The following is a 27,097-nucleotide window of genomic DNA, read 5'->3' as shown; positions in this document are numbered from 1 at the left end:
CAGCCCCGAGCCCCCGCACTGACCCGCCACTCGCCGGCCATCGGCCACACGCATCAACCTAACCCCGGCCCTGGCCCAGCTCTCCTCCCATTGGCCAGCAGCGCCGGAAGGCGGGACTCTTAGCGCCGCCTGGCCAATGGGCGGGCAGGGAAGGGCCGTGGAGCGAGGTTGGTTGAGCGGTCGGCGCTGGAACTTGTTGGCGCGAGGGCGGGCCCCACTTAAAGGACCCGCGTCCCCGCCGCAGCGCGGGCGGGCCCCGCGCCCGGAGCACTCGCAGGAGCAGTAAGCCCCGGCACGGCCCTGCGGTGGCACCACTGTGATAAGATACACGGCACTGGCCATACGCACGGTTATAGTAAGTTTTCAGTTATTACGCTGTCACTGTGTTGGCCGTACCCAGACATCCCATCTGTAGGAGACTCGGCCCGGTCCGGGGAACGCGAGGCACTGCTGGCAGGGTGCAGCGGCCAGTCCGGGCCTCGGACTGCCCGCCCTTGCTCACCCAGCCAGGCTGGTGAGGGCATGTGGGTGCCGTTCCCTTCCAGCCACGCCACCCCACGGGCTCCCCACGGGCATGTGGCCGCAGCCTCGGCAGAGCCGGTGCCGGCAGGGCGGTTGGTGGAGCTGATGAGGTGTATTCTGCACTGGTATGTTTTCCTTGGCCCATCCTGACTCGTAGCTTATGTTTAAGAAACAAGCTCAGGACAAATCTTTAACAAGTTCCACATGCAAAGCTTTTCTGGACGTAGGGGGGGGGAGGACAAATATTCCCTCGTAGCTGGTTGGAGGAATTAACCAGGCGCCGCTTGCCCCAAGGGCAGGCGTGAAGATCTCCTTCGGGAGCAGCCTTGGGGCTTCGCTCAGAAGCTGAAAGGCGGCTGGACACTCCTTGCCCTAAAGGATGTGGAAAACCCTACTTTTAAGTTAAATTAAAGCTGAGCGCAGTTGCCAAATATCCCTTTGTCTTCTCTTGGGCAATCTGGGTGCTGGAGGCAGGGAAGGCAAGAGGGGAGGGTATTTCCTCTTCAGCTCTCCCTAGCACTAGGTTAGATGCAACATCAGTTGACAAATGTCACACACTGGAGAGGAAGGAAGGCTCCCCAGGCATCGATGTTATTGTTTTTAAGCAACAGCTATTGCTTCCTCATGGCTCTCGCTTGCTCACACATCTTTGTGGGGCTGAGTGATTTTGGCAGGGCTGGAAGGGCAGTGGGAGAGCGGCCAGGCAGGACTGCAGCTGAGCCTGGGCTCCTCTGAGCAGTGAGCCAGCACCCATCTCCAAACAGGTATTAGGATTTCCTTCCCTCCATCCCTGGGCCAGCTTGTCTCATGAGCAGATGATTTCGGGGCTCAGCCAACTTACATACTTTTCTGACCCAACAGACGATGGATTTAGTGTGCTGGAGAGGGCTCTACAAGTGTGGGGACTAGATGAGACATGACAAAATGCCTTCCCTAAGCCACTTATAATCTCTTTGTGACTATTGAGGTTCACAAGTTACAAGTAATAATCAGGCTTTGTCAAACAAATACAGGTTACTCAAGGTAACCTACTCAAACCTGGAAAATATAATGGCTAAGGTGATCTGGAAATGCAGGGGAAACAACCCGACTTTGCGGACAGAGCTAAGTCTGGGTTGGCTTACTTCTCCTTAACTGTCATTTACTGTTTATTATTTTTCTAACTTTTAAAATATCAGGAAGAATTATTCATTGATCTCATGGAAAGGGCACCAGGAAACGTAGATGGGAAATTGCTTCATCCTCCAGCTGAAAGATCCTTACAGAATCCTTATGAAAAGGTGTTTTTCTCCCGACTGTTGGGATGAAACAGCTGTTAAGAAAATCAAGCATAAAAGCTTTTAATAGTCAGACTCAAAATCACTTCCCTTCTTGGATTTGTCTACACAAATCATCAACATGGAAACACTGAAGTACATGACTGGCGTCAACTGATTGCAAATAATTCAAGCTCATTTGTGCATTTGTAAAGGCTGAGCTAGACATTTGCTTGCAGTCCTGCACTGGAAGAAATGTGTGCAGCATCCAGACTACCATGTGCAACATAACAGGTAATCTATTACTGAGATTTAAACATCTCTGCACAGACATGCAGGTTTCTCTACTGTCTGTGATGCTTACTGACCTCTTTTCTGTCTGTCCAGAAAGTCTTCCAGCAGCCCTAATGGAGGAAGAATTAAAGCCTTAGAACAAAACCCATCAATATAGAGCCTTTCAGGCTTTCATTACCAAGTGGAAAGAAGAAAGGCCTGTTTTAGTTCTTTTTTAGCCTTCATAGGCACTTACACTACTGATTTGCTTCCTGCCTTCTATGGGAAATTCAAACAGCTCAGGTGGTTTTTTTTTTTAACCATGTAAGACTTTGCAGGGACCAACTCTGCACTAGTTAATGGAAAGGTCCTTCACCTTTCTTACTTCCAGGAACCTGACATACAACTGTAGTGGTGCCTAAATAGGACCTGGACGTATCTTGACAAACCCACTTCAGACAGGACACAGAGAAGCTCCTAGTCCATTTTCTGGTGATTTCTAGACCTGCAGACATTACATAGGCATAAACCACCCCAGCACTGTGGCACCACTGTTTGCTGTAGCAGCAGGATCCCAGGTACCTGCTGCTGTTGTGGTCCCGTGAAGTGACTCTGCTCTCCCTCCCAGCAGTTTGTCTGCTTTAATCTATGCTGCAAAAGCATCACAGTCACTGCAAGAATTTACTGCTTTAAATATGTGGCGTTCTTGAGCTATAGGGCTTTACAAGTTTCCCTTTATCTTGGCCTAAAATTCAAGCAGCAGATGTGATATGCTTTACCAGGCCTGAATAGGGAAATGACAGGGAATTAGTGTCCATTCACTGAGTGCAGCCCTGCCCCTTCTGCCACCTCTGGGACCTTCAAACTATCATATTTTACCTCACTTCATCGAGAAATCTGCCTCTAGCAGAGTGGGATAATTTCACTATTAGGTAATTAATCCAACAAGAATTTATTACACTGAAAAAAAGCACCATGACTGGAGGCTTTTCAAAAATAGATATTTTCAAAATGTAGATACCTCTCTGCTTTTTCCAGGCTCTGTCAGTGTGAGCATCCTCTGCTGATCTTTCCATTTGCAACAGCTTTAGTTCAGCCTTGTGACGTTTCCAAGCAGCTTTTGTTGATGCCCTGGCCTTTTCTGAACCATTTTGGTTCACAGCAGAACACCTCAACTCTGCACCTCAGAACAGCTTATCTGGTCCTCCAAGCTCAACTGCTCCCCACAGTGTTTTGTGTTAAGCAAGGATTGTTCAAACCAAAGTAAAGAGACGAGGGGGCATGAGAGCAATCGGCAGATACATCATTTCAGACCTGGTCACCAAGTGAACTGAGGGTTGCATCTGCTCAGCGGCTTCGTTACTGCAAATGTTACTGCTGCCCAGTGGCCTCGCTGTGCTGAACCTTGACCCAAACTGTGGTCAGCACGAAGAATATGATAATTCTTATCAAGAAATAACTGTATGCTTTGTAGCAGTGCTGATGTTGGCTCTGGGCTAACTGTGTGGATGATGTCATCACTCCAAATAATTGGAATATTTTTGTTGTTAGCAGATAGATTGTGAGAGCTGCAAAGCCACAAACAAGTGAAGTCTGTCTGAGAGCTGAATGGTTCAGTCATTATACACATTCAGCCAACATAAGGGTCATATGTCCCCAGAATTTCAGGAAGAAATCCTTCTACCCCTGACATGTCAGTGCAGAGGGCAACAGAACTGAGAAAGTCTGCTCATTTTCACTTAATCCAAAGCAGCAATGTGTCCATGATGCTGGGCACCAGCCAACATTCACATCGATGCAAGCTCCTTCCCAGGGAACATCAGATTTAATCGCTTTGTGATAAAGAATCAAAACTTTAATGAAGGTCATGGTTGGGGCTTTCCAAAGAGAGCATAATCTAGAATAGGGCTCTCCTCTTCTGTCCCTGCGATTCCTCTAAGCTCTTGCTCAGATACAGAATTGCCATTCTCTTCAACGCTTTGGTGTTCTCCCTCTTTTTTTCAGGCTCGATTCAGAAGTGTCAGAAGCGTCAGACACATCTTTGTGTGTTTCTTTGCTCCTCTTTAAGCAGCCTTCTGAGCTCCACAATAAAATCTTATCATTTGGATTTCAGATCACTCAGCAATAGTCTGCTTTCCATCCTTGGGAAACGAATAACTTACTGTGCCACTCACAGAAAGCAGGTCCTCTTTCACTGGTATTCAATTAACTTGCCTGCCCAGAGATGGGCCATTTCACACCTCCATGCACACATTGCTCACTGGTGCTAACTGATGCTCAGGCCACAGCTGCTCAGGCTGGCATCTGATGGTTTCCAACTGTCCGGGAATAAAAATTGCAATTCAAAAATCACCAGGGCCATCATTAATTTTGACCTGATCCATAATTTGGGATTACTAAAAGCAAGACAGAGTGAAATCGTTCGCCCATTTCCTTCACCATAGGGGCTATTAACAATAATAATGTGGACTGTACAGTCAATAAAAGATGAAGGAGGGGACCCTCACAAGTAACAAAGGACCATCCTGAGACTAGGTACAGCACAAGTTAAAGAAATATTTCTTGAGAACCTGCTTCTTAATATCAACCAGTTATTCCTGTTGAGTTTAGCATATACTGGGAGAAGGCTCCTATACAGCACTATGAGGCAACAGGAATCTGCTGATATTTCTGATATTGCTTAATTATTAAAAAAAAAAAAAAAAAAAAGGAAAAAAAGAGTATTCCTTTCTATCTTTATTTTGTTGTTTCCTAGTGGGAGACTGGGAAGGCAGCTGTAGCAAACCATATTCATGTTCAGGTCATGGCATTGTAAAAATTATGATGCCTCTATTTCAAATAATTTATAAATGCTGGGCTTTGCTCTGGTTTTGGACCAATGTAGCATAACTGATTTGAGTGAAGTTACCCCCTGTGTTAAGGCTGAAGTATGAGCCAAATACCACAAAATAATACTCTCCCTGGTGTCTGGAGTGACTAAGTTTACGTGGGTACTGTATATACATTTGATTGAATTATATACACAGCAATACGTTGAAGAGGTTGATACAGTAGGCACACAACACAGGGAAGAAACCCCCAGTTAAATTATATTAATTATAGGTACGTACTTAATGTAGTTAATTGAGCTATGGAGGTTACTCTGAGTGCATGTTTGGTAGCATTGGGTTACAGCTTGCCTCTTTTAATTGTTTCTCCTGTTGGAAGCACTTGTCTAGCTTGGCAGGTTCCAAACTTAGCCATGGGCAACTCCACATAGGAGTGCTACTCCTGTCGTTGACTGTCCTGGAAGGGTCTTGAGCTGAAACTTAACACCCTCAGGAACAAGCTGACGTTTTGGTGGTCATGTCTGGAAAGAAGCACAAAGCTTGTGTCTATGCTGCTGTGCAGGAGCAGCCCTGAGACCTGGCTGATGGCCAGCTTCACACTGTATCTGCAGGCACATCCCTCAGAAGCCACCCAACCTGGACAGAGCCTACGCCTTCCTTATTCAAGGGTACCCCCAGCAGCACCGTGGCACCCAGCCCTGCAGCCCCCACCTGGCCATCCCTCCGAATGGCTGCGGCATGGGGCAGACACTGTGGCCCATGGCCCTCCCCAGGTAGGACTTTAGTCTTTTTTTAATGAAGTAACAAGCAATAGGACAAGAGGGAATGGCCTCAAGTTGCACCAGGGAAGGGTTAAACTGGCTCTTAGGAATTATTTCTTTCCAGAAGGGGCTGTTGGGCGTTGGAATGGGCTGCCCAGGGCAGGGGTGGAGTCCCCATCCCTGGAGGGGTTGAAGAGTCTTGACACAGCACTGAGGGATCTGGTGGATCTGGGAACTGTCAATGTTAGGTTAATGGTTGGACTGGATGATCTTCAAGGTCTTTTCCAACCTTGATGATTCTGTGATTCTGTGACCCTGCCATTGCCAGCAATGAAAAGAGAGAGATTTGTCATTCCTCCAAGTCAGGGTGTGAGGTGCTGGCTTCCCTGTACCTCTAACTTCTTCCAGGGCAGAAGCACAGCTCTTGTCTCCACCCTCACAAGCTTCTTCTGTTTGTAACACAGCAGGTGTTATAATGAAGACCTAGCTTAATCATTCATCTCCAGCTCAGACATCAAATTACTCCCACCTACGAGGACTACATTTGCAACGCTCTCACGTATGCTGTGACTCTTCGGAATGAGACTTTTATTTCGAGAACCAGAATGCAGATCTAAACAGCACTGCCGTCTCCTGGAGGAGATAACATGTCTTTACTCAGAGACCTAGTTCTGTGCTTGCTTTCTATCATGCAGCACCATTTGGCAGGGGCTGCCTGGTTTATGTGATAGCAGACACTGAATTACTTCGGAAAAACAGACTTATTCTTTATATAAAAACAAATGACTAATTAAAAATGGTTTTAATTTTGCAGTTCGTATTTTCTTGGGATTGAGCCAAATTCTGGAGTCCATACTCCACACCCTGTCCTTCTGGAGGAATTTGGCTGGGGAAAGCACTGTAAGATTTGTTCCCTTTCCTTTCCCTTACTCTTAAAATCCCTCCCCGCCTCCCTTCTCCCTTCCTGCAACTGGTAAATTGTGAAGAACAGGAATGTTCCTGGGAAGAAACCCAGGCAGAATCACATTCAGAACAAGTCAAAGATTTCTTGCATAGCTGAAGCATGTGTTTGCAATCCCCAATTGCCAGAGCACGTAAGCCCTGCCAGCGCATGTTGTTCCCTTCAGATGTTCTCAGCTCTAGGCAGCATCCAGGGTAGTCTGTGGACAATGTTTAGCTGAGGCATTGCTTCTTGGCCCATCTGTTAATGGTGCCAGGGCCAAAAAGGCTCTTGGTGAAAGGACGGCAAACAGCCAACCCTGCTTTTCCAAGGAGCTGTGTTAGGGATGGTCAGAACCGTTGGTCTGCATGACCTCCCTGAGCCACAATCTGGCTCCATCCATTTGGGTCAGTGAGAGTTTGGCTGCTGCTACCAGCCTATCGCCCCAGTCTTCAGGCACCTTCTGGGACTGATGCTCTTCAGAATAATTAGCACATGCAGCCACAACAAAGTACTGCTCAACAGAGAAGGGCAAAACCATGAGATCCCAAATGGATGTCCAAAAGGCAGATTATGACTGTTGGGAAGCAGCAGATAGATAGCAAGGAACTACAGCCTGTTCTCCCTCCTGCTTGAGAGATGCCACTGACCCAGTGGGAAAGTAACTCTTCAAGATGTGCCATTTAATGGTTCAAAACTGGAACCTGATGGGGCCAAGAAGAATGGGAGTTGGGGGCTGAAACACTGGTTGGAAAAACACAGCCTCAGTATATTTGTGAGGAAGCTTTTGTCCTTGGTAGCACAGGCAGCACAGTATATTACAGGAGCACAAAGTGAGTCCTTGCTCAAGCTGGTGCTGATACTGGGGAAAGGCAGGTTGATGAAAGCATCACTTGTCTTTCCAATGACCTTATCATGTGAGCTCAGCCTGCCAAGAGCTGACTCTCGCTCTGCACTCTTCGTGGTCTGAGCTAACAAGCCTGAACGCGCTGTGCTGCTATCTGATGTCATTCAGCATTGCATGGCAGCCTCCGAGTGTTGCACTCACATCCTTTCAGAGGGGGACGATGACAACTCTGTGCTTTGCTGTGCATCATGTGCCTCCATGCTGTCTCTAGCTTGTCTCACTTCCAAACATGTCCGATCTGACGTTGCAATTTTTTGAATATAAGGTGCCCCAGGGAGGGCCCTGAGCTTACAGGAGGAACAGAAGAAATAGAAGAGTCTTCCAAAGCAAGATCTTTTACCTCAGTGGTTGAGAGGCTGTGCTGTGCTTAGCCTGGCTCTCCTTCATGCTTGCCAATGGGGTTTTCACATCTTTACTGGTGCGTGCCAACAATAATGAGCAAGTAACACATGGGGGCAGCAGCAGGCTTTGCTTTCTTGTCAGTCTGGGAGTCTGTGGATGTAGCATCCTTGCAAGGGTCTTGCAGAACTGGGGTGCTCCAAGATCTGAGGGTCACTGTGCTGGGCGCAAGCCCAGAGTGACAGCTACAGCTGATCAAACGATGGGAAAAGCATGTCGTAGGAGAGAGAGGGGCCTTGAGGCCTCATGGGACAGGGTGTCAGCACTGAAACCTGTGCTTCTGTCATTGCTTCTCCAGTTCCTGCAGTCCCAGCCTAAGCAGTTCTGTGCTCATGTTACAAAGCACATTAAGCCAGCAGACAGTTACAGCGTTGTCTGCAATGGCAAATATGGCTGGAGTTAAAATCCCAGGTCCCAGTTCAGATCCCACTGCATCCCAACGGACAAGCCTTGCTGAGCTCGTTGCATTACAGGCAGGATGGAGCCCAGCAAGTCCCTCTCAGTGAGGTGAAATGAAAAAAAATGCTCTTATCTGTACCATGAAGGAAGATGCAGGGTTCATCTGATACCATTTGTTCTCCTGGAGACTCTGAATGTTCAGGTAACAAGAAAAAGCCTTGATCTTGCCTGTAGAAGTCTTAAAAGTCAAGTTGTCAGGGTAGGAACATTTTACTCAGAGAAGTGGCCATAATTTACATAGCAAGACTCTGAGATTTTCTGGGAAGATAATTTCCAGAAAAGGGTGTCCTTTTTCCTGCTCTGGGTAAGCAGAACTTCAGGAGTTGCTTCTGCACCTGATATTTGCCTGATCACCCACATCAGAACTCCCCATTGTGTGAGTAAGGTGGTATCTGAGTGGCACTGGCCCAAGATGAAACTGGAAATGGCAAAAAATAAAAAAATCCAGCAAAAGCCAGCCCAGTCACCAGAAATGATGATGGATTCATTATAATAAGTGATGGGAAACAAAACAGCCCTGTGCTCTATGAGTAATTAAAAAAAAAAAAAAAAAGAAGAGATAACTGCCCAGATAGGAAAAGCATTTTCTGTAACTGAGGCTGCTACTTTAATTGGAAAGTGCTGTTAACACAATTGCCTGACTGAGGCCAGTGCAATAGCACAGCAGGGCTGTTGCAGATCTGCAAGTAAACAGCTGAATTGCATTTCTCAGCTTCAATCTGCAAATTTCTGAAGCCAAAAGAACAGCTTTAAATTTAAAACTTCTGTTGGAGCTCATGCTTCAATTGGGCTCTGTGCCAGGACATGCAAAGACTTAGGGCATTAAGAGACTCATGTAGATGAAAAGACAGTGGGGAGTCATTTGAGTTGGCTAGTAATGTACTAAGCTATAGCAGGATCTGCCTTCATTCCCTTTAAACCAACTTGTGGAGAGGAAAATTGAGAAAACTGACATTTTATCACTTGTAATTGTTACAGCAAAAGCTAAGGCTAAGCACGGCCCTGAGACAACTCCTGTGTCCTGCACACAACCCAACAGAGGGGTCCCACCCCAAGCTGGCTCTGCCCTTTCAGTAACTGGGCTGTGAAGTAGCTTTTGAAAATGCTCGAAACCACTGATTGACCCCCTGTAAAGACATATGAGCTGCTCTGTGGGCTGTTGTTTTCTATTCACTTCACACAATAATCTCAGGCAACCTTTAACCAGAGAGTAACAGGACAGGTTTTATCCCTACCCTTGTTCTTCCAAGGAGCTCAAAGCCAGGCAATGCTCTAGTGGTACCTCTGCTGTCGCACAGTGGCTCCTGGAGCTACAGGGAAGTGAACTGATTCACCCAAGGCTGCACGACATGTTGGCATGTCAGCACAGCCCAGATCCAAGCTGGGGTGAGCATACATCAAGCAATGAAAGATGTGTCTGGCTGTCAATAAAGACTTAGAAAAGCTGCAACTGCAAACTGTGAACAGTAGCAAAGTGACACAAACACTAGCAGCATGATCACCAGGTATCAAACGAAGCACAACTAGCCAAATCAGTTTCTTGTAAGAAAAAGGAAGAAGAGCAGAACAATGTCTTTTACTATGTGGGCTGTGTCCCTGCTGGTTAATGCTGCAGCTCCCTGCATAGCCAGGCCTTAGATGGACAGGCTGAGAATAATTACCAGGACCCAGTGCAATCCTGTGCTGCGCCTCTTCGCTGCCAGAAGCTGCTTTACAATATTCACAGCCATTTCCTGAGGTATCCGGCAGATTGGACAGAATTAAAGAAACATGGGTTTTGGGTTTCAAGGCCACTGTTAAGTCACTAATCAGGCTCCCAGCTGAGCCAAATGCAAGGAAGAACATTGTTAGCAATAAACACAGATAAATCTTCTCTAATTAGAGCCATGGAATGGGTATGTACTTCTGGGGAAACCTTTGCCTTCTCTCTGGACCATGTTCACTACAAGGAGGGGGGCCCCAGTGGGCAGCAAGGGCTTTTATCATAGTGCCAGGGTCCTTCTCAGGTGATAGGAGAAAAAAAAGACATCCCAAAAGCTTCATAAGAAAAAAACCACCCAGAGCCCTTGTTCTGGTGTAGAGTTCTGGTCCAAAGGGGGAGGGGGCAGTGTTTCCAATTGTTTTGAGGTTAGTGATAGGAAAATCTCCTAAAACCCAAGGGCCACATGCTGATGTTTCTCTTCAAGAAACAGTCCCGGGGAATGGCTCAAAGAGAAAGCACTTGCCAGCTGCAAGCCCAGCTCATGTCTCACATATACAAGAGAGCACCCCCCCCCAACCCTGCAGCACTGCCTGCGTACACCCCACCCTGCAGTAGCCAGCAGCCCTCTGTACAGAGCTGAGCTGTGTGCTGAGGGCTGTCCTGCAGCCAGTCCCCACCCGGGCACAGTGCCCTGGCAGCCAGGAGAGCGGGACGAAGGCTCGAGCACAGAGCTGACCCTCCATAGCTGCGGGAGCCCTTGACCTTTGAGTGCCCACACTGGGGAGCTGTGGAGGTGGGGGCCAGGCTCAGGGCCCCACAGTCCAGTCTCACTGTGTAGACAGCAACCTGACAGGGAAGACTTTGTAGGTCCAAGGCCTGGATGCAAGAGGGGAGTTTCGCCATGGTCTCCTCCATGAGAAGCTGGATCTGGGGTCATGCTCATGAGAAGACTGTCAACGTGGTATGTGGGTGCACTGGATGCTTGGCCTTTAAATCTACCAGGATTGTGGGAAAGCCATGCCAGGACCGTGCTGCCTCTTGGAGTGCTAAAATCAGAGCAAGTACCAGAGAAAAAAAAAAAAAAAGGGGGAAGAGGAGCTATTAGGAGAATTAAAGTGATGAATGAGCAGATGAAAGGTACAAAATGTCGTTTTTCATTTGAGCTCCCAGGAGAGACTCTACTAGCAACAGAATGAATACCACAGAGAACCAGGTGGCAGTGGATCAGATAACCCCCCCCTTGACCCATTCTTCAACATTCAAAACACACAAATGCTGAGGTCTTGTAAAAGCAAAGCACTGTCCCCTTGTCTCATCGTTACATGCAACCCAGAGCCTGTGGATAGCTGCTACAGTGAATTAACATGAGCAGAAGTAGCTGGATTGAATTTGCTAATGCGGAAAAAAAATCACAGGCATGTCGTTAAGAAAGAATGAGCACTAATTCTCTGCTTATTCTGATTCATTTTGTTTGATTGTACTTGCGCTAGGAAACATGAGAGCTGGTTGTGATCATATTAGCAAAGAAAATAGAAGAACAACAAGTTGATAGTTTAGAGTTCATGCAAACATTGTGCCAGCCACTAAACCAGAAAAAAAAAGTTGGCTCAGAGGTAGTCACCAAGTTAAGAAAGGATCTATTGATAAGATACGCTTGAGGAACAATCTCAGAACAATGTGAAAGACAGGTGGGAAATGGCGCTGCAGAGCTAAGCTAAGGAATCAGAAGAGAATACTGCATCGTTTTGTTTTTTTCTTTGCTTTCCCCACCATTCTTCCCCATTTATTACTAGAGGAAAAAGTATTTTTGCCTGTAAAAAATATTTGTGCCTAAAGAGGTAACACTGGGGTGCGCTCCTGCACCAGCACTGAACTTCTGGGTAGCTTTGCTTCACTTGCTGGATAAAATCATAGTAAAACTATTAGCTGTGGATCACTATATGATCAACATTACCTTGACTTTAAGCATCTACCCTTACAAACTCCTTGCTTGTAGGGAAAAAATACATCACAATGGTTTCAACTTACCAGAAAGACTCTCCCACCAGCTACTCTTTGTGGAAATGTCCAAGGAACAAGATGAAGTCCCAGATGGCCAGAGAACACAAGCTATGGTTAGCCAGGAGGAGGAAGTGCTGTCAAACGTGGCATCTGGAGAGGTGATGAAAGCCAGGGCAGCTTCTTGGTCCAGGAGATAAACCTTCATGCCTTTTTTTACAGATGTGCTGCGTTTACAGATGTTCCCAGAAAGGGGCAGTAGAGACCAAACCCACACTATGAATAGAAAGAGAAGTCCTGGTCAGGGAGAAATAAATAAAGAACAAGAATTATTTGCAATGTTTCTTTTCCTTGGCACACAGAGGCTCCACCATGTGTCCATTCAAATAAAAACAATGGGACCTGTATGGGCCAAAATGGCGCTGTTTGGTATAACACAATAATCCCAATCCTCTCTGAGATCACTTCCTTCACCTGCTTTTCAGAGGAGACCACAAACCCTGCCCAAATGTGGATGCTGTGTGGGTTGCAAGAGCTGGCACAAGGGCGTGTAATGCATCGGGAAGCACTATATAATGCCCTACTTAACACTTATGTCACTGCAGCAGCATGGCAAGCTTTGCGTTGGCTTATTAGCAGGGGGAACAATAATAATTTGAGAAAGGTTTACTGTTAGGCTTGTGAGTACCTATACCACAGTTCATCACTAACACAATTTGGCTTCCACTGAATCTTGCAAGAGAGAAGACAAAAGAAAAAGAGGTGCTTAAAATATCAAGATTACCAACAGTTCATGTTGGTGTGAAGTGTGAAGCGGGGAAGCCCATCCCCAGACCACCTTTACAAATCTCTCCAGAATCTCTTGAACCACTCAGAGTTAATTCTAGAGCTGACTCAAGCCACTGCCTTAAGGAAAAGGCACATTTACTCACCTGGAGCAAATCCCATGTGTTTTACTTCATTTAAGCCACTTATCCCAGCTCTCTGCTATTGCTTTATGCCCATCCTCTTGCACTGTCTATAATCCACAATGGAGGGGATGATTTTGCGGGTGGGGATGTCCAGGAACTCCAGTCATGGTACAGTAAAACAGGCATAAACCATGCAGCCAGTCTCTCCTCCTCAAAGAGTTTCTGGCCTAAGAATAAGATTGAAAACATGAAAGCAAGCAGGGGGCAATGTGAGGTGAGAAACCAGCTATCTGCATCAGAGGAGCTGAGGCAGTAACAGCTTTATCAGGAAACCAGGAACCGTTTCTGGTCCTGCTCTCAGCACAGCTCAACACACCAGCAAATCTGGCTGCAGACTGAAATCTTGGCTTCCTCTGAAGCCAATGGCAAACATCCCACTGGCTTCAATGGGAGCAGGACTTCATGCCAGATCTCGTGCTTCCCATTCCTTCACCGTAGCCATGAGAGCAAGCTTCCCTTCCAAGGCTGTGTCTGCAGCTAGGGCCTTCAGGAGCAGAAGAATGGCTCTCCTTGCAACCTGAGCAGTATCAGTGGGAAATGGAAGACCTTTTTAATGGAAATGGCGATTGCCCTAGACAACAACTTGCTTAGAGTTACGGGGATCTCTAGAGCTCCATTTCTTTCTGTTTGAAAATCTCTCCTTAGGCTTTAACTGCCCCCAGAGTGCACAGCAGCTCAAGCACACAGCTTTAGGCTGTGATGAGATCACTACTGGGAGAAATGGTATGAGCTGGGCTATGCAGCTAGCAACACTCATCTCTCCCAGTTTTAACATCCCTCATTCCATACCTGCTCACATAGCACTTCTTATACATAGTGTGACTTACAGCAACACAGCAAACAGGCAGGAGAAGACTAAGTTGGCCCATTTCTGCTGTTATCACAGCAGAGTGGATGCCTATTGGAGGAGGTACAGAAAGGGATGCTGGAAGAGCACTGTGCTGACCACACAGGGCTCTACATTTGCTCTGGCATGAGCATCTCTCTGCTGAGATGAGCATCGTGAGATCTTCAAGCTGTTTGTGAAGTGGTAAGGTCACAGCTCTCATTTCCTGAAAATCTTTGCTTTCCTTGGCAAAAATCAAGAATTTTGTTAGGGAAATCTTGGTGGGTGTTTTGTGATCAGTCAAGCACAGCAGATTACATTACTGGAGGGTGTATACAGGACCTCCCGTCTTCTAGACATAGTAAAATGAGTCGGTTTGCTCCAGAGATTCAGGAGTCACCAGCATGGTGCTGACCACCTGTATTATTTCTTAGGTCACACGGCGTGTCTATAGGACAGATTGATGTCTGTACAGCTGACTGTTTGCATATCAATTCTAGAGGCAAAGGAAATTCTTCAAATCCCAGAGCACAAATGTGGACTGCTACAGAAAAGCAGGTGGAGATGTGCCAAGTTACAGCTCCTCAGTTGCTACCCCTGTGAAGAATGCCCTGCAAGGAAAACTAGAAAATATTTCATGAAAGAGCAAAGATAACACAAGACTATCTGGCAAAGGGTAGAATTTAATATTAATGGCTTTCCTTTAGTCACTGTATTTCCTGTTCCTAACTTAACCCTCTAAAATCAGCAATGGTCAGAGAAGGGCTATAAACTTTTGCACATTTAAAAGGTCTTCACTGAAAGATCTGAGAGCACTCTGCAAATATTAGGGACTGCTGAGGGTTGGCTATCCCCTGAGGCCACTGCCCATGTAGCCAATGGGCAGATGCTGCTTTGGCTGCAGAGGCCAAACACTGAAATTTGGCTTCTGCCCCGCTCTGCAAGAACATATTCCTTCTATGTCTCCCAGTTCATCACAGGAACCCAGGAAACGAGAGGTGCTGGGCTCCTCTTGAATTCATGCTCGAGATCCAGTGTGAAAAACCCCTTCTCCATGGACAGATGGGTAATAGATACACAGCAGTGACGTGACTGGTGTCATTTCAGCCCGTCAGCCACTTTAGTGTCTTGTCCCTGGAGGTCCTCAGGGTTACGTGGAGATTGCTCATGGATGTGTGTGGCTCAGCTGCTGGCGTATCTAAACATCTCCATTAAACAACAGCACACTGAACCTTGCTCTGAAAGTGAGCTGGACTAGCCCCATCTCCCCACCCTTCCTTGCCGACCGGTACTTGCCTGGAGGGGTCCAAATATTAGTCAACACGGATAAGAGATGCACAACATGGCTCCTCTGAGTCTCGCAGTCCTTCAGTCAGAGGAGATCCTTCTGTGCCACCCACATCTTCCTTTAACCTGGCAAAGTACCTGAATTACTGAGCTGACTTGCCAAGAGAGATTTACGCTGAAACATCTCTAGAAAGATGGCTCTCATTAAGGGCTGAAGCCTGCAAGAGAGCACAATGCTGGCTGGGGCACAGACTGGGGAGAGAAGCGTTAGTCATCACCTGCCTCGTGTTCAGCCCTTCGGACAGTCTCCTCTCTTGGAAGATGCACTGTTTTGCCTGTATGACTGTTGGCAGAAACTAATGAGCAGAGCTGGTTGAAAATTTTCCATCAAAACAGTATTTCTGTTTTGCCAGAAGACAGTTTAAAAATTAAGTGGAAAAATTAGAGAAAAAAGCTTGGGTTTTGGCTGACATTGTTGGTCAAAAAATCCCAAACTTGAGATTTTTTAGCCAAAAATGGAAGTATTTGGGGTAAGTCAGGGGAGGAAAGGGGAGGAGCCTGGCAGGTTTCAGCGTAGTGATACGCTGAAAAACATCTATGAAAATTTTGACAAAGATGAGGATGTTTTTGTCAATTTTTTCCACAGCAAAAGATACTTCTGCTTTTAGAAGCATTCTATGGGGAGGCTGGAAAACAAACAAGCAAATATGCATTTTCTTTCTCATACATATGGCTATAGACACTCCATAGCTTGCAGTATTAGCACAGGCAGCAATTTCCTCTGGAGAGATAGTTAAGACCAGATCTCTCATAGGAGCTGCCCAAGAGCGTACTACCCAAAAGCTGTAATTCTCAGAAAGGGACACCCACACAGCTGATTCTGCTGTGAGTTTGTACAGCTGATGGAAAGCCTCGATAACCTCGCAGTTGCCTTGCATACAAATAAACTGAGCCATGGGGACAGCCAGGGAAAAGGCGCTGCTTGTGAAGGAAGGTACCGTGCGCACAGCTGTTGCAAAACCATCCGTACTTAATAGCCAGCCAGCCACAGGCAATGCTGTTGCTAAAAATGTTGCAGAGAGAATGGCACATAAATACCTGGCAACCCACAGAAAGCTCTTTTCCATCCTGCTTACACAACAGTGTGGTTTTTCTTTTTCCCTTTAAAATTGTTTCTTTAGCAAAATTGGTTGGGAAAAAAAAGAAACCCAAACCAGCTGGAATCTTCCTTACCCTCTGGGGAATGTGACTTCTTGGGCTCAGAGTCACAGTCCCCTCTTCAAGGTGTTGTTGTCTGATGTTGTGAAACGATGTGGGGAAGAAGCTGTGAGCGAGAGTGGCTGGAGACCAGCAGTCTCATAGCTCAGCAGGACCCTCCTTCCTCAACAAATACCTGGGCATAAAGCAGAGGTGACAGTGCCGAAGCCAACGCAGCACAAGTGGCACAGAAGGTGAATCAGCTCTGTGAGAAAACCAAGATGTGACATGGTGTTATTAGTGGGGAGCAGGGGAGGTTCAATTTATAGTGATTTCCTAAGGAATTAGACCATGATTCTGGACAGGATTTATATTTTAAACAACACTTAATTTTTTTTAAAGGACTAATTCAATCTAGATGTGGATTTCATACCTTTTCCTTAATGAGAGCAGCACCAGGGGAAGCAGTCAGAAGTACTGACGTGTCCTGGCAGGGGCTCCGACTGCTGCAACTCGCCTTGCTGACAGCCTGAGCTTGACTCTCGTCCCATGACAGCCCGGGGTTACAGTCCCGGCGACTTCCACCACAAGCAGCTCTGGCTCAGAGCCGCCAAAGTGATAAAAGACTTCTTGTGTGATCATCTCAGGAGGGAAGTTTGGTGCCAAACAAAGCTGCAGTCTAGTTGGGTCTTTTTGCCATTAGAGACAAAATCAAGGGGAAAAATACAGAGCTGGGGAAATAAATGGAAGCTGCAAAATGTTCAAATAATGTATTTTCCAAGAAAATAAAAAAAAAAACCCCACCCAAGAATGGCTTGTCTGGCTTTGCTGGCCAGGCCGTGGTTGCACTGATCTTTGTGCAACCTGAAGATTCTGTTAGAGGATACCCCTTGTACACCAATTCATCAACAGTCTAGCTCCACTGCTTGTCTCCTGGGTGGCTGCACAATGATGTTGTAGTATGCAGTGACCTTACAGAAAATTGTCAGTGATCTTTCAACAGCTGATGCTTTTTGGGGTAGCCGAGCCAGCCGCCCAGACTGGCGTGCTACCAGCGCTCTCCTCCTGCTGAACAAATGAGCATTTCCCTCTCTGCCAGCCTACATTTTGAGCAGTATCCAGACTTGGGTCTGGATTTTGCAGCCCAGTTTCTGTAAGGGGCATCTCTGAAGTGATGTGAATTTTACCCTTTGTTACTTCCAATAACAAAAAATATGTCTGAGGATATAAAACCAGTGGGGAATATCCCTTTCCCTCCCCTGCCAGTGCAGTAACCGCAGTACAGGCTTACTCACTCAATTCAGAAGCGGTCTATGCTCATCTCCATGCCTTTTCAGATTGCTGCTGGCAATAACCCCAGCTAGCTGCTCTGGGAATCTGTCTTTTCCCCCAGACCACTCTTGAGCGAAGGATCATTTCTTTGGGCATGGTCTTTCCAGCATCCACATGTCTGTGTGTAAAGTCTAAGTGCCACCGCACAAAGAACATTCAATCATTATAAAAGACCTCAGAACAAAAACCATCCAGAAAGCAACAGCGAGGGGAGTCATAAGGTTATTACAGGAATATGATGAGAAAAAGATTTTTCTTCAGAGGGCTGAGGGAGGAGATTAAAAGCACTTGAGCAGATGAGGAAAGGTATTCTCTATAGACTGCGAAGGTGGTGAAATTTCTGGTGGGTGCAAAGCAAGTTTGTGAGGGGCAAAGTAGCTGCAAGCAGAGGAAGAGGGGAAAGGGACAATGCTTATGCAGGGAGGGTAAGGCCACAAAATGTGTCTGTGGGAAATAGCGGAGGAAGGACAAGACAAGCATCTCTGGAGTTACACTGAGACTCCTATAAGCCCCTGAAGCTCGGGAGAGGCTGGAGACACTGAGGGTGCAAGGGCTCACCTGGAGACTGAGCTGTGCCAGGAGCCAGCCCCCCACATGTTGATATCCTGTGGGCTCCACCATGGCGAGCATGCGAAGTTGCTCTCCCCCGAGGTCGAGAATGATGCCAAGGCCTGTGACATGACCCAGACAAGTCACACTGGAGGCTCCAGCTCCACCCAGGCCACAGAGGGATGAAAGGATGAAACACCCAAATAGGAGCCTTTCACAGCCAAATGAGAGATGCTGAGGAAAACCACAACTTTCAAGAAAGCCCAGCTGCTTCTCCCCAGCCCAGCGGTGGATACCTACCCCAGGCCATGTGGACCCGGCCAATGTCTCGGCTGTGGTAATGCACAGGGAACACATACACAAGCCCCAGACATCAGCTGCAGAACTCTGCTAATTGGAAAAGTCTGTCTGAGTGTCTGGCCACCATTTGGCAGACAAGGCAGCTCTGACAAAATAATAAATGTGGTACAGTGCAGCCTCCAGGCATTCTTCATGGGGTCTGTCACATGAAAGTGGCATGAAAGGCGAGGAGATGCAAGACACATGGAGGTCAGCTTTGGAGACTCTCTGATTACCTTCTGGGTAGTTACTGCTAAGGGGACTTTGTGGTCCCTCTCTGCTTATATACTCTCTTGTTTAAACTCCCCTTTTATAAACAGACAGTTCTTCCCATTCAAAGTGAAGATGCTTCAGTCCTGCTTGTCCAAGGCAGTGATGCTGTTGGAAAGTCTCTCTCCAGGCAGACCAGCCCATTTCTGAAGAGTGTGAAGAGAAGCCAGAGACATGATAAAAGGACAAAAAAAATTCTCACAGAAAACATAACTGGTCTTTGTGCATTAGCAGCATTTGAGGAACTCCTGTCTTCCTACTGACCTGCCTCCAAATTGAGATAAACAGAAGGACACTGAAGTGTAAGTGATATGGAGTACAATCAAACATATTCAGCGCAGGTCCAAGTACTGGAAGAAATAATGCTGTTCAGGAGCAGTTCCCACAGCCTGCCTATTTCTGGGTGCACTATATTCATACAGCAGCAGGACAGCAAGTGAGCAAGTAACTTGCCAGCAAGTAGGTTACCAGGGCTTCTTTTCTTACACCATCAGAAGTGTGAGTGCTTCTGGCATGGTTCTTCTCCGCCTGGAACTCCACAGCATATTGGTGTTTGTGCCAACACTCTTCAATGAGAAAACACACCTCTCCCAATGGACCAGGGGTGTTGGGAAAAGCAAAAAGGAACATGCAGTTTTCACTCTACCAGCAGAGCAAGGTCCTCCAAAAGTGGTACTCTAGGTGATGCATGGGGCTGATGCCAGGATAAGATGATCCATTTTGAGCTTTTTGGAAAGAAATTTCCTTCCAGAGAAAGCAGAGTCCCGCCACCTTGCTGCAAGGGACCAAGAGGCAGCTATGGCTGCCGTGTACACCAGGACTTGCAACAGAGTGAAGGAAGCAGGTGGGGTTGGTGGATGCAGAATTGAGCTCCAAGCAGCTGAGGAAGGATTATACTTTCCTCCTGGTACTTCTGTGCCAGAGCACCAGAGCCATCTGACACCACCTGCCTTTAATGATCTTGGCTGAGATGACTTAAATAAAAAGACAACTAAGATCACAGGGAAGGACAATGGCTTTAAATCATCTGATTTCTTGGTTAGAAGGTGGGGATTAGGAATAAGAAAAAACCAGCAAACTGCTACATGCAAAATAGGCAAACTAAGTATATAAGCCTACTGGATTTATAGAAGATATATTGGCACATACCAGGAAAATTTCAAGCCAAATGTATGACAGCATTCCTTACACCCCTCCCACCCATTGCCATATCCCAGCTTAATGTAAAGCCTTTTGGCTTCCAAAGGCTTATAGCTATGTTTTATTGTTTAAACAGGTCAACAATTGCAATCATATGTTGACTCCAGGCAATAACAAACACGATGATGTGTTAATATACAGCAACATTTGGATGGAGTTTCTACAATTTTGCTGCCGTTAACAGTCACACGTATAATGGCAGTCGGGCTGGTATCTCCTAAGGCTACCTCTGAAAACCAGGAAGCCTATCAGTGTTGTGCCACTACCAAGAAGCCAGCGTGAGATCAGTAAATGAGCTCTATTTTTAATGTAAGTATAAACTCCATTTCTGGAAATAATTTTGGGAGGAGGACTCACATCAGCCATGCTTTGTTTTTAAGGTTGCTTTAGAAATGCTCCCTCCAAGAAGTGTCCTTTTAACAAGAATTGAGCTGGAATGGGATATGGATGATGGCATCTTTGTAAGACAGGCTGGGACAGGATCCTTCAGGTCTATCTGCTTGAAGTCGTCTGCAAAAAACATCTTCACCATGTTGAGGGGGGAGTGAAATAGTACAAAGATTCTGGCTAGTACCTACAACAAAGACATCCAAAACACTTGGCACTGAAGTAATTCTGTTTATTTCACACCAGGGAAGTGTGCAGCTAGGTTATATAGATACCCTTCCAATGGATGGGATAGTTTTGCTCCAATATAAATTTCCACATGCTCAGCAATCTTCATTATCAGGTTGCGCCTGTGGAGCAGCTACCATTAAACATACAGCAAGCTGCCACTTCATCTCAGCTCCAACATACATTGAAAGCAACCTTTCTCAAAAGCACTTGCAAAACATCCCTCCCCGCATGTATAAGCTTTAGCTTCCCCGCAGCCTGCTGAGGCGTACACAGCGATACCCCAAACGCAGCCTGGCTCACTTTTTCCAGACAGGCATTTTCTACTGTTGTGTCACTGACCACAGACCTTGCAAGGCATTAATCAGGTATTAACATTTCCTGTACTTTATTTTTCAACCCGACCAGGACAAGACCCATCATTTCTTGATTTGTTAGCACACTGGGAACTCTGAGATGCCAGAATTTTACTGACAAATGACCTTTTACACCTACCACAGCTATCAAACAGTTGGCCTAGACTTAACCGAATCTCAGTCTCAGCCCAGTATTAGACAGATGCATAATGTATTACTTACAGCTTCACTCCTTTCTCTTAATTTTCATGCTAGCTGTTTAGTTTGCTTTGTATTTTTTTCAAGTTCAGAAACCTTATTAAAGTTGTTATGGAAAAAATAAATTTATTATTCAACATACTCAATTTTTTCAAAATGGAATGATCTTTTTTTTTTTTTTTGGTTTTCATTTACAACTGGTTCCATTCAGTTTGACTGTTTTTATCTTTTCTAGTTATAACCAGCACCAAAAAGAAAATTACCATGGATACAGTACATATGCAAATTAGCTAATGGAAAAAATATATACATTTCACTCTGTAATGAAAAACTTAAATGATATTACTGCCATGGAGAATATATCCCTGTATTATAATAAAATATCAAGCAATAATCGACTGCTAAGATTCTTTTCCACCAACAAAAAATAGCACCATACATGAGATAGTGAGAATCTACACTCAATAACACAATTGTGCAACTAGAAATGTACAGTACTTTAGTAACAGTACAGAGTATTGTTTACAATATGGAAATACCAACACTGTAATCAAAAGAGCGTCAATCTCTTACGAACAACTAAAAAAAGTATTGTCATAGATACACTGAAACAAACAGCTTTCTTTTCACCAGTATGTAGTAACTGAGGGCAGAGCATAGCTGTAAATTCATAGTAAAGCTCCTATAAAATGATACAAAACAGAAGTGCAGGAGTATTGAACACTATTTAACTTTTTTTAGTATTATTATTTTTCTGGCTATTATAAAACGGGAAGGTTGTCACCATATGAAGTAAGAGAATGTAATAAAATGAAGCTGTGTTGTGCCATCAGTTTTTAATTAATGTTGGTTTCTGATTATAAAAAAAAAAAAAGGGTTGATGCACGCTAATCTGTGGGCTGTGAGAGCAAGTGAGGTGGTTTTTTTCAGTGCTCAGACATTTGAAAGAATTCCTTGTAAATTCATGTTTCCTTAAGTAGGATCCAGAACTTGGACCTAAATGTCCTTCGGTGTCTAGAACCTAGCACACTGGAATAGCCCAGGGTCTAACTAGCCTAGTATCCTGTTCTGGACAGTGGCCAATAGTGAATTATTAGAGAAAAACATAAGAATTAAAATCCTTCCTCTCCTATGCACCTTTCTAGGAGCTCACCTTTGCCTAGAGAGCACCGGAAGGAAAAATGACCCCTGCTATTTTAAAAGCACCTTTGATTCTCATTAATAATAAATGCACACGGTGTTATTCCAAGGTAACAGAGAAGTACGATGGCAAATCCTTCAACACCCCCACTTGAGTGTTAGTAATACTAAAAATGATCAGCAAAGGGGGTGTGTTTCATTGGGCCAGGCCACTTCATGGGCAAATGTTGCCCATTAAAAGAAAAAAAGCAAACTCCAAACCAAGCAAAGGGTGTAAGGGGACCCATCTCAGCCAAACTGCTGTGAGGTGGCTGTGGCAGTAGGGAGGCAGCAAGGACAGTCACAGCCCTGCTGCACAGGCCAGGCATGACAACAGGCAAGGGGGAAAACTACCACTGTGAACTATCAGGATAAATCAGGTCCTCCGGGCCCTCTCTGATCTCATGGAACTTTCTCATTATTTGCCTAAATGAACATAACCGTGGTATTGCCTAAATCTTCCCTGTCACCCCTGCCGGCAAGGTTTTCCTAAGTAGTAACACAACCTCTGTGTTTGGGCTACAGGAATAACAGAAGAAGGAGGTCTGATCCTGACTGTAAAATGCCAAAAGAACATCCAGTATAACAAAACCCAAGTTGGAATAATTTCCCTGATAGAGAAAATCATCTGGGGCATTGGAAAGCAGATCTATCTGAGACAGGCACTTGAGAAAAAATTGCGTGCAAATGTGCCTTTGTGCATACAGGCCAGACCTTGTGTGCACACACGCTTATTGGCACTAATAAGCACAGATGCAAATATGAAGGCCACACAGTAATAGTCTGTTAATGAACATTAGCTCCCTGTGCTTGAAAAACTTAGCCCTTAATAAAATGCTAATGAGTTATTCCAGTGAGGTCCTGGATATTGAAAGGATTTCAATAAGGAAGAAGTTGCTTTAAAGATATGTTAGGTACTATGAGTCTTTATCCCTCCTTGCATTGAAAAAAAGAGACAACAGCAACAAAGACAACTTGAGGACAGGTGTGAGCTGCAATCCAGACTGGCCCAGGGGCTGGGGGTAGTAGCTGGGCTTAGTTCTGCACTCATCTCCAAGGAATAAAACAGTAACACGCAGTTCTAGAGCGAGTACAAAGCTGCAATTCATCCACATGGCTCTGTTCGTATCATGAAGAGTTGGCTGTAACTTAACCACTGCACAACTGACCTTGGACCCTGGCAATGGAAACGATACATGTTGGAGAAAGATATGGCAGGGAGACATTGATCTGCAGGACTAACGGAGGGGACAAACTCTGCCCTGGGTAGAGCTCCTGTTTCAAGTCTCACATCTCAGAGAGGAGTTTGGTTTAAAGTGCAGAGACACAGAAGAGGGTATCATATATGCAGCACTTGCTAAGTGCTCTGATAGCACCGATCTGATAGCACCAAACCTGATAGCACCACAAAAGTAAGACAGGAAGCATTAAAATACAGTGAGTAAAACCCTAACCCTTACTGAAGGCAGCGGAAGTCTTAGCCTTACAGCTTCAACAAGCTCAAGATTACACTTTGAATGTTTTGTATCCCTGACTACTTTTGACTCAAAAGGCTACATAACCTCAGATGCACACAAGGGCCAAGAGATAGGAAACACCTGTTCTGCTCTCCACTCCATCCTTCACACAAAGCTTGTTCCAAGGCCTGTTTCTGTACCAATCCTATCCAGTTTCATGGTCTTCTTAAAAAACACATTCAGTCTCATTATCTGATTGACTTCCAAAAACTGGAGAGATTAGGCCAAGCAAACCTTGAGGTCCCTTCCAACCTGGTATTCTATGATTCTATGAAATTATTTCTGACTTCTTCCATCTCATGTAAATGGTTCAGGTTTAAAAATAACTATCTACTGCTGTTAATAAGCTTCCATTTCATTAAGCTCAGAGAAAAATTAGGTTTCATAAAAGAAACTATATTATTCTAGGGAGAGAGGATCGTTTTTTAAAATTAGAAAGAAGAGCAGTCCCTATTAGTTGCTCTAAAAATATGACTTGGAATGTTCGATATAATTGTATTGAGTTTTTTGCAGGAATTTCAGAGATGTCCATTCTTGGCTATCAGTTTTCACAAGCTTTTATAGCAAATCCTCTCTTTAAATTGAGCCTTTCATTTATGTATGGCCCTGCAAGCCCACTCCACAGTAGGATAACTGTTGGAAATTGAAAACATCAGATGAAAGCCAAGATTAAAAGATTAATGTCTCTACCTTTGCTGAATTATTTTGCCAGAGGCCTTCCTCGATGGAGGTACCCATAACTTTAGTCAATGTAATCACTTTGCAACTCTTGTCCTTTTCTTTAATGGTAGCAAGCCATCCAGTGGCTGGTGATTTAATATATTAAAGTAAAAAGCATTAATGAAAAATGTAAGGATGTCAAAATACGATAAAATGATTGGCTCCTTGAGATGACTCTTTCTGTTTGTTTTTGTTTTGTTTTTTTTTTTAAGGTGGATGAGTGGATTACTTTGGTATCCAGTCTGTAGAATTAGTTTCAAGTCTTATTAGGTATGCTTTGGAATCCACCACATTGTAGCAACTCATGAAGTTCCAGTACTCAGACCTACTAGTCCGTGATTTACATACAAATAGCTGTAATACTCTAAGAAGTAGCACAGGTTCATTAACTCTTCTGCTGCATCTTGTTTGCATAAAAGTCTCTGCAAGTCTGGCAACAGCGCTGATACCATCGCATGTCTTGGCACAGATTCTTCTCCCGGATCACCCTGCAGTACACTGTCCACTGGTCGCCTGTGCACTTGTACGTGAGAGCAGCTTTGGACAAGAAAAGAAAGGAGAAACTAGCAGATTAGCCAGAGAACAGCATTGTAGGTGTGATCAAAATCATTGTGTATGGGGGAAGAAAGGTCCAATCTCACTGTCAGCACTGGAGATCAGATGATGTTCTTTCTACTGAAATATCAGGCTCTTGGAACTGCTTACTGCAGGGGTGCAGCTGGACGTGGTTGGGGAGTGCAAGCCTCCTCACGTTGTAGCTATTTTGTCTCAGTGACAGAGGCCTAGATGAACAAAATGTCTAAAGCATTGGCCTAGATTTAAGCACATGACCACCTCACAGTGGTCAGTGGAAAGCTGTGTGATCCCAGGGAGAAGGCTTTGTGAAGGCACGCTTTCAGGACTGGCCATCATCCTCTTGGTGGAAAACATTTTTACAGAGGAGTAAAATCAAACCCGATTTGATGGATGTAAAGATAAATTAATCGGAAATAAAAATAATCCTTCTTATTGTAGTAAGAACAGTAGGACAACGATTGGCTATTGGGAGGGGGAAACGGATGGCAGAAACTCCCTCAGACTGACAAAAGGTTTGTGCAGGGGGAAAAGTAGCACAAAGGCACTGTTGCTGAATAATTAATTGTTGACAATATAATTAAAGGGTTACATGTGCTTTTATAAAAAAGTGTATGTTAGTGAAACTGTGTACTTGATAAAAATGCATGCATATAGTGAGTGCTTTTTACAGTATGTGATTTAAAAATTATATGCAACATTCTTACAAATGCTGTGATAATTGGAAAATCTTCTAAACATATATTGTAGCCTCTGAGATGTGAAACAATGATCTAATTAAAGAACATCAAAAGGTGCTGACCCAGCAGCATCTTGAATCCCTTGTTCCTCATCTCTGCTGGATGAAACTAGGAAAGGCTCTTATCCTGTATTTAGCTGTAAATCTCAGTGCCAGGCACCAGAAAACAATGTCAGCAAAACTAGCAGGAATGTATCACTGAAGCTTCATTTAGTTGAACAAGCAGAAGTTTAATAGAATCTGGTAAAACAAGGTTGCACTGTCCCAGGAAAAACAGAACATGAAGCCAATAAAAAAACCCCCAACACTTCCTGCAAGAAGAAGAAAATTGAGTGGAAGTGACCATCCTAATCAGAGGGAGGGTAGGGCTGTTTCTGACTCTGCCAGCAGTAGAGGGGCGTTTTGGGGGGGTTAGATCTGCAGCACTCCCCACTAGCTATGGTTCCAATCAGGCACAGAAAACATGATGTAGCTGAATAAATTACACATCTTGCAAGAACATCCGAGATAGACCTTATATAATAGAAAGACACTGAGCCACAAACAAGGCTAGGACTCTTAATATTTCAGAAGCCCAAGGTCCCTCATAGGTTGTGAAGTAAGACAGGAAGCATGTCAAGGAAGCGATATGGGTCAGGTGCCTGAGAGACAGAATAAATCCCCTCTGAATATGTCTTCACTGAGGGACACTGGAAACAGATGTGAAAGTCAGGTGAGATGAACTCCACACTTAGATACTTCTGAAAATGTTAGTCGGGATGAAAAACATTTTGGTGTGGGGACATGGCTGCATGGGTTTTGTAAACTAACAGAATTTTTTCCTGTATATATATATATTTTTTTTTGGTGAGGTTTCCGTTGCAGAAAACAGAAAATTTTGTTAATGATAATCCAATGAGAATTGTTTATAAGCAGGAAGAACAAAACACTCAATGATACATCTTTCTGCTAATATCAAATACCATTGTTTCTGGTCCTGGTGATTCCAAGCCTGGTTTAGAAACAAAAGCATCCCAAATTACTTGCAGATTACTTTCAGCAGGGACTTGAGCCTCCTCAGTCTTCTAAACACGTAAGCTTTTTATTGCTTTGTCCTAAAATGTGAATTAGGATGGATTTCTTGTCTCATCAGTGTATCAAGGGCTTACTGCTCAAATAAAATGTTTTCCTTTCACTATGCTCTT

The 27,097-nt window shown here is 45.0% G+C and overlaps 2 protein-coding genes and 1 long non-coding RNA gene across 6 annotated transcripts in view; all 3 read right to left on the bottom strand.

The window, feature by feature from the left end:
* Positions 1–13,750, bottom strand: part of LYSMD4 (LysM domain containing 4) — a 21,031-nt gene extending 7,281 nt beyond the window's left edge. Inside the window, exons 1-3 of one of the 4 annotated variants that reach the window (XM_026856277.1) lie at positions 12,978–13,750; positions 12,076–12,342; positions 10,879–11,093 (exon numbers count right to left, since the gene is read on the bottom strand). The gene's annotated coding sequence lies outside the window, so the exon portion shown is untranslated. Of the gene's footprint in view, positions 1–23; positions 86–10,878; positions 11,094–12,075; positions 12,343–12,977 lie in introns of those variants that run through there. The other 3 variants (XM_026856278.1, XM_026856281.1, XM_026856276.1) reach the window with 3 other exon arrangements.
* A 1,186-nt stretch (positions 13,751–14,936) lies between these two features.
* Positions 14,937–16,972, bottom strand: LOC113484134. The gene is made up of 3 exons (XR_003399161.1): positions 16,760–16,972; positions 16,363–16,522; positions 14,937–15,255 (listed from the first exon to the last, which is right to left on the bottom strand). It is a non-coding gene; the product is annotated as an uncharacterized LOC113484134 (long non-coding RNA).
* Positions 16,973–20,420: 3,448 nt separating this feature from the next.
* ADAMTS17 (ADAM metallopeptidase with thrombospondin type 1 motif 17) overlaps positions 20,421–27,097 on the bottom strand; it is a 187,348-nt gene continuing 180,671 nt past the window's right edge. Inside the window, exon 22 of the mRNA XM_026856061.1 lies at positions 20,421–25,138. Within this exon, the coding sequence (XP_026711862.1) occupies positions 24,987–25,138 (152 nt within the window). The 3' untranslated portion in view covers positions 20,421–24,986. The remainder of the gene's footprint in view (positions 25,139–27,097) is intronic.

Source organism: Athene cunicularia, assembly GCF_003259725.1.
Source record: "Athene cunicularia isolate RWA chromosome 10 unlocalized genomic scaffold, athCun1 chr10_part1, whole genome shotgun sequence".
Classification (NCBI taxonomy): domain Eukaryota; kingdom Metazoa; phylum Chordata; class Aves; order Strigiformes; family Strigidae; genus Athene; species Athene cunicularia.
This window is presented reverse-complemented; position numbering and strand designations above follow the sequence as displayed.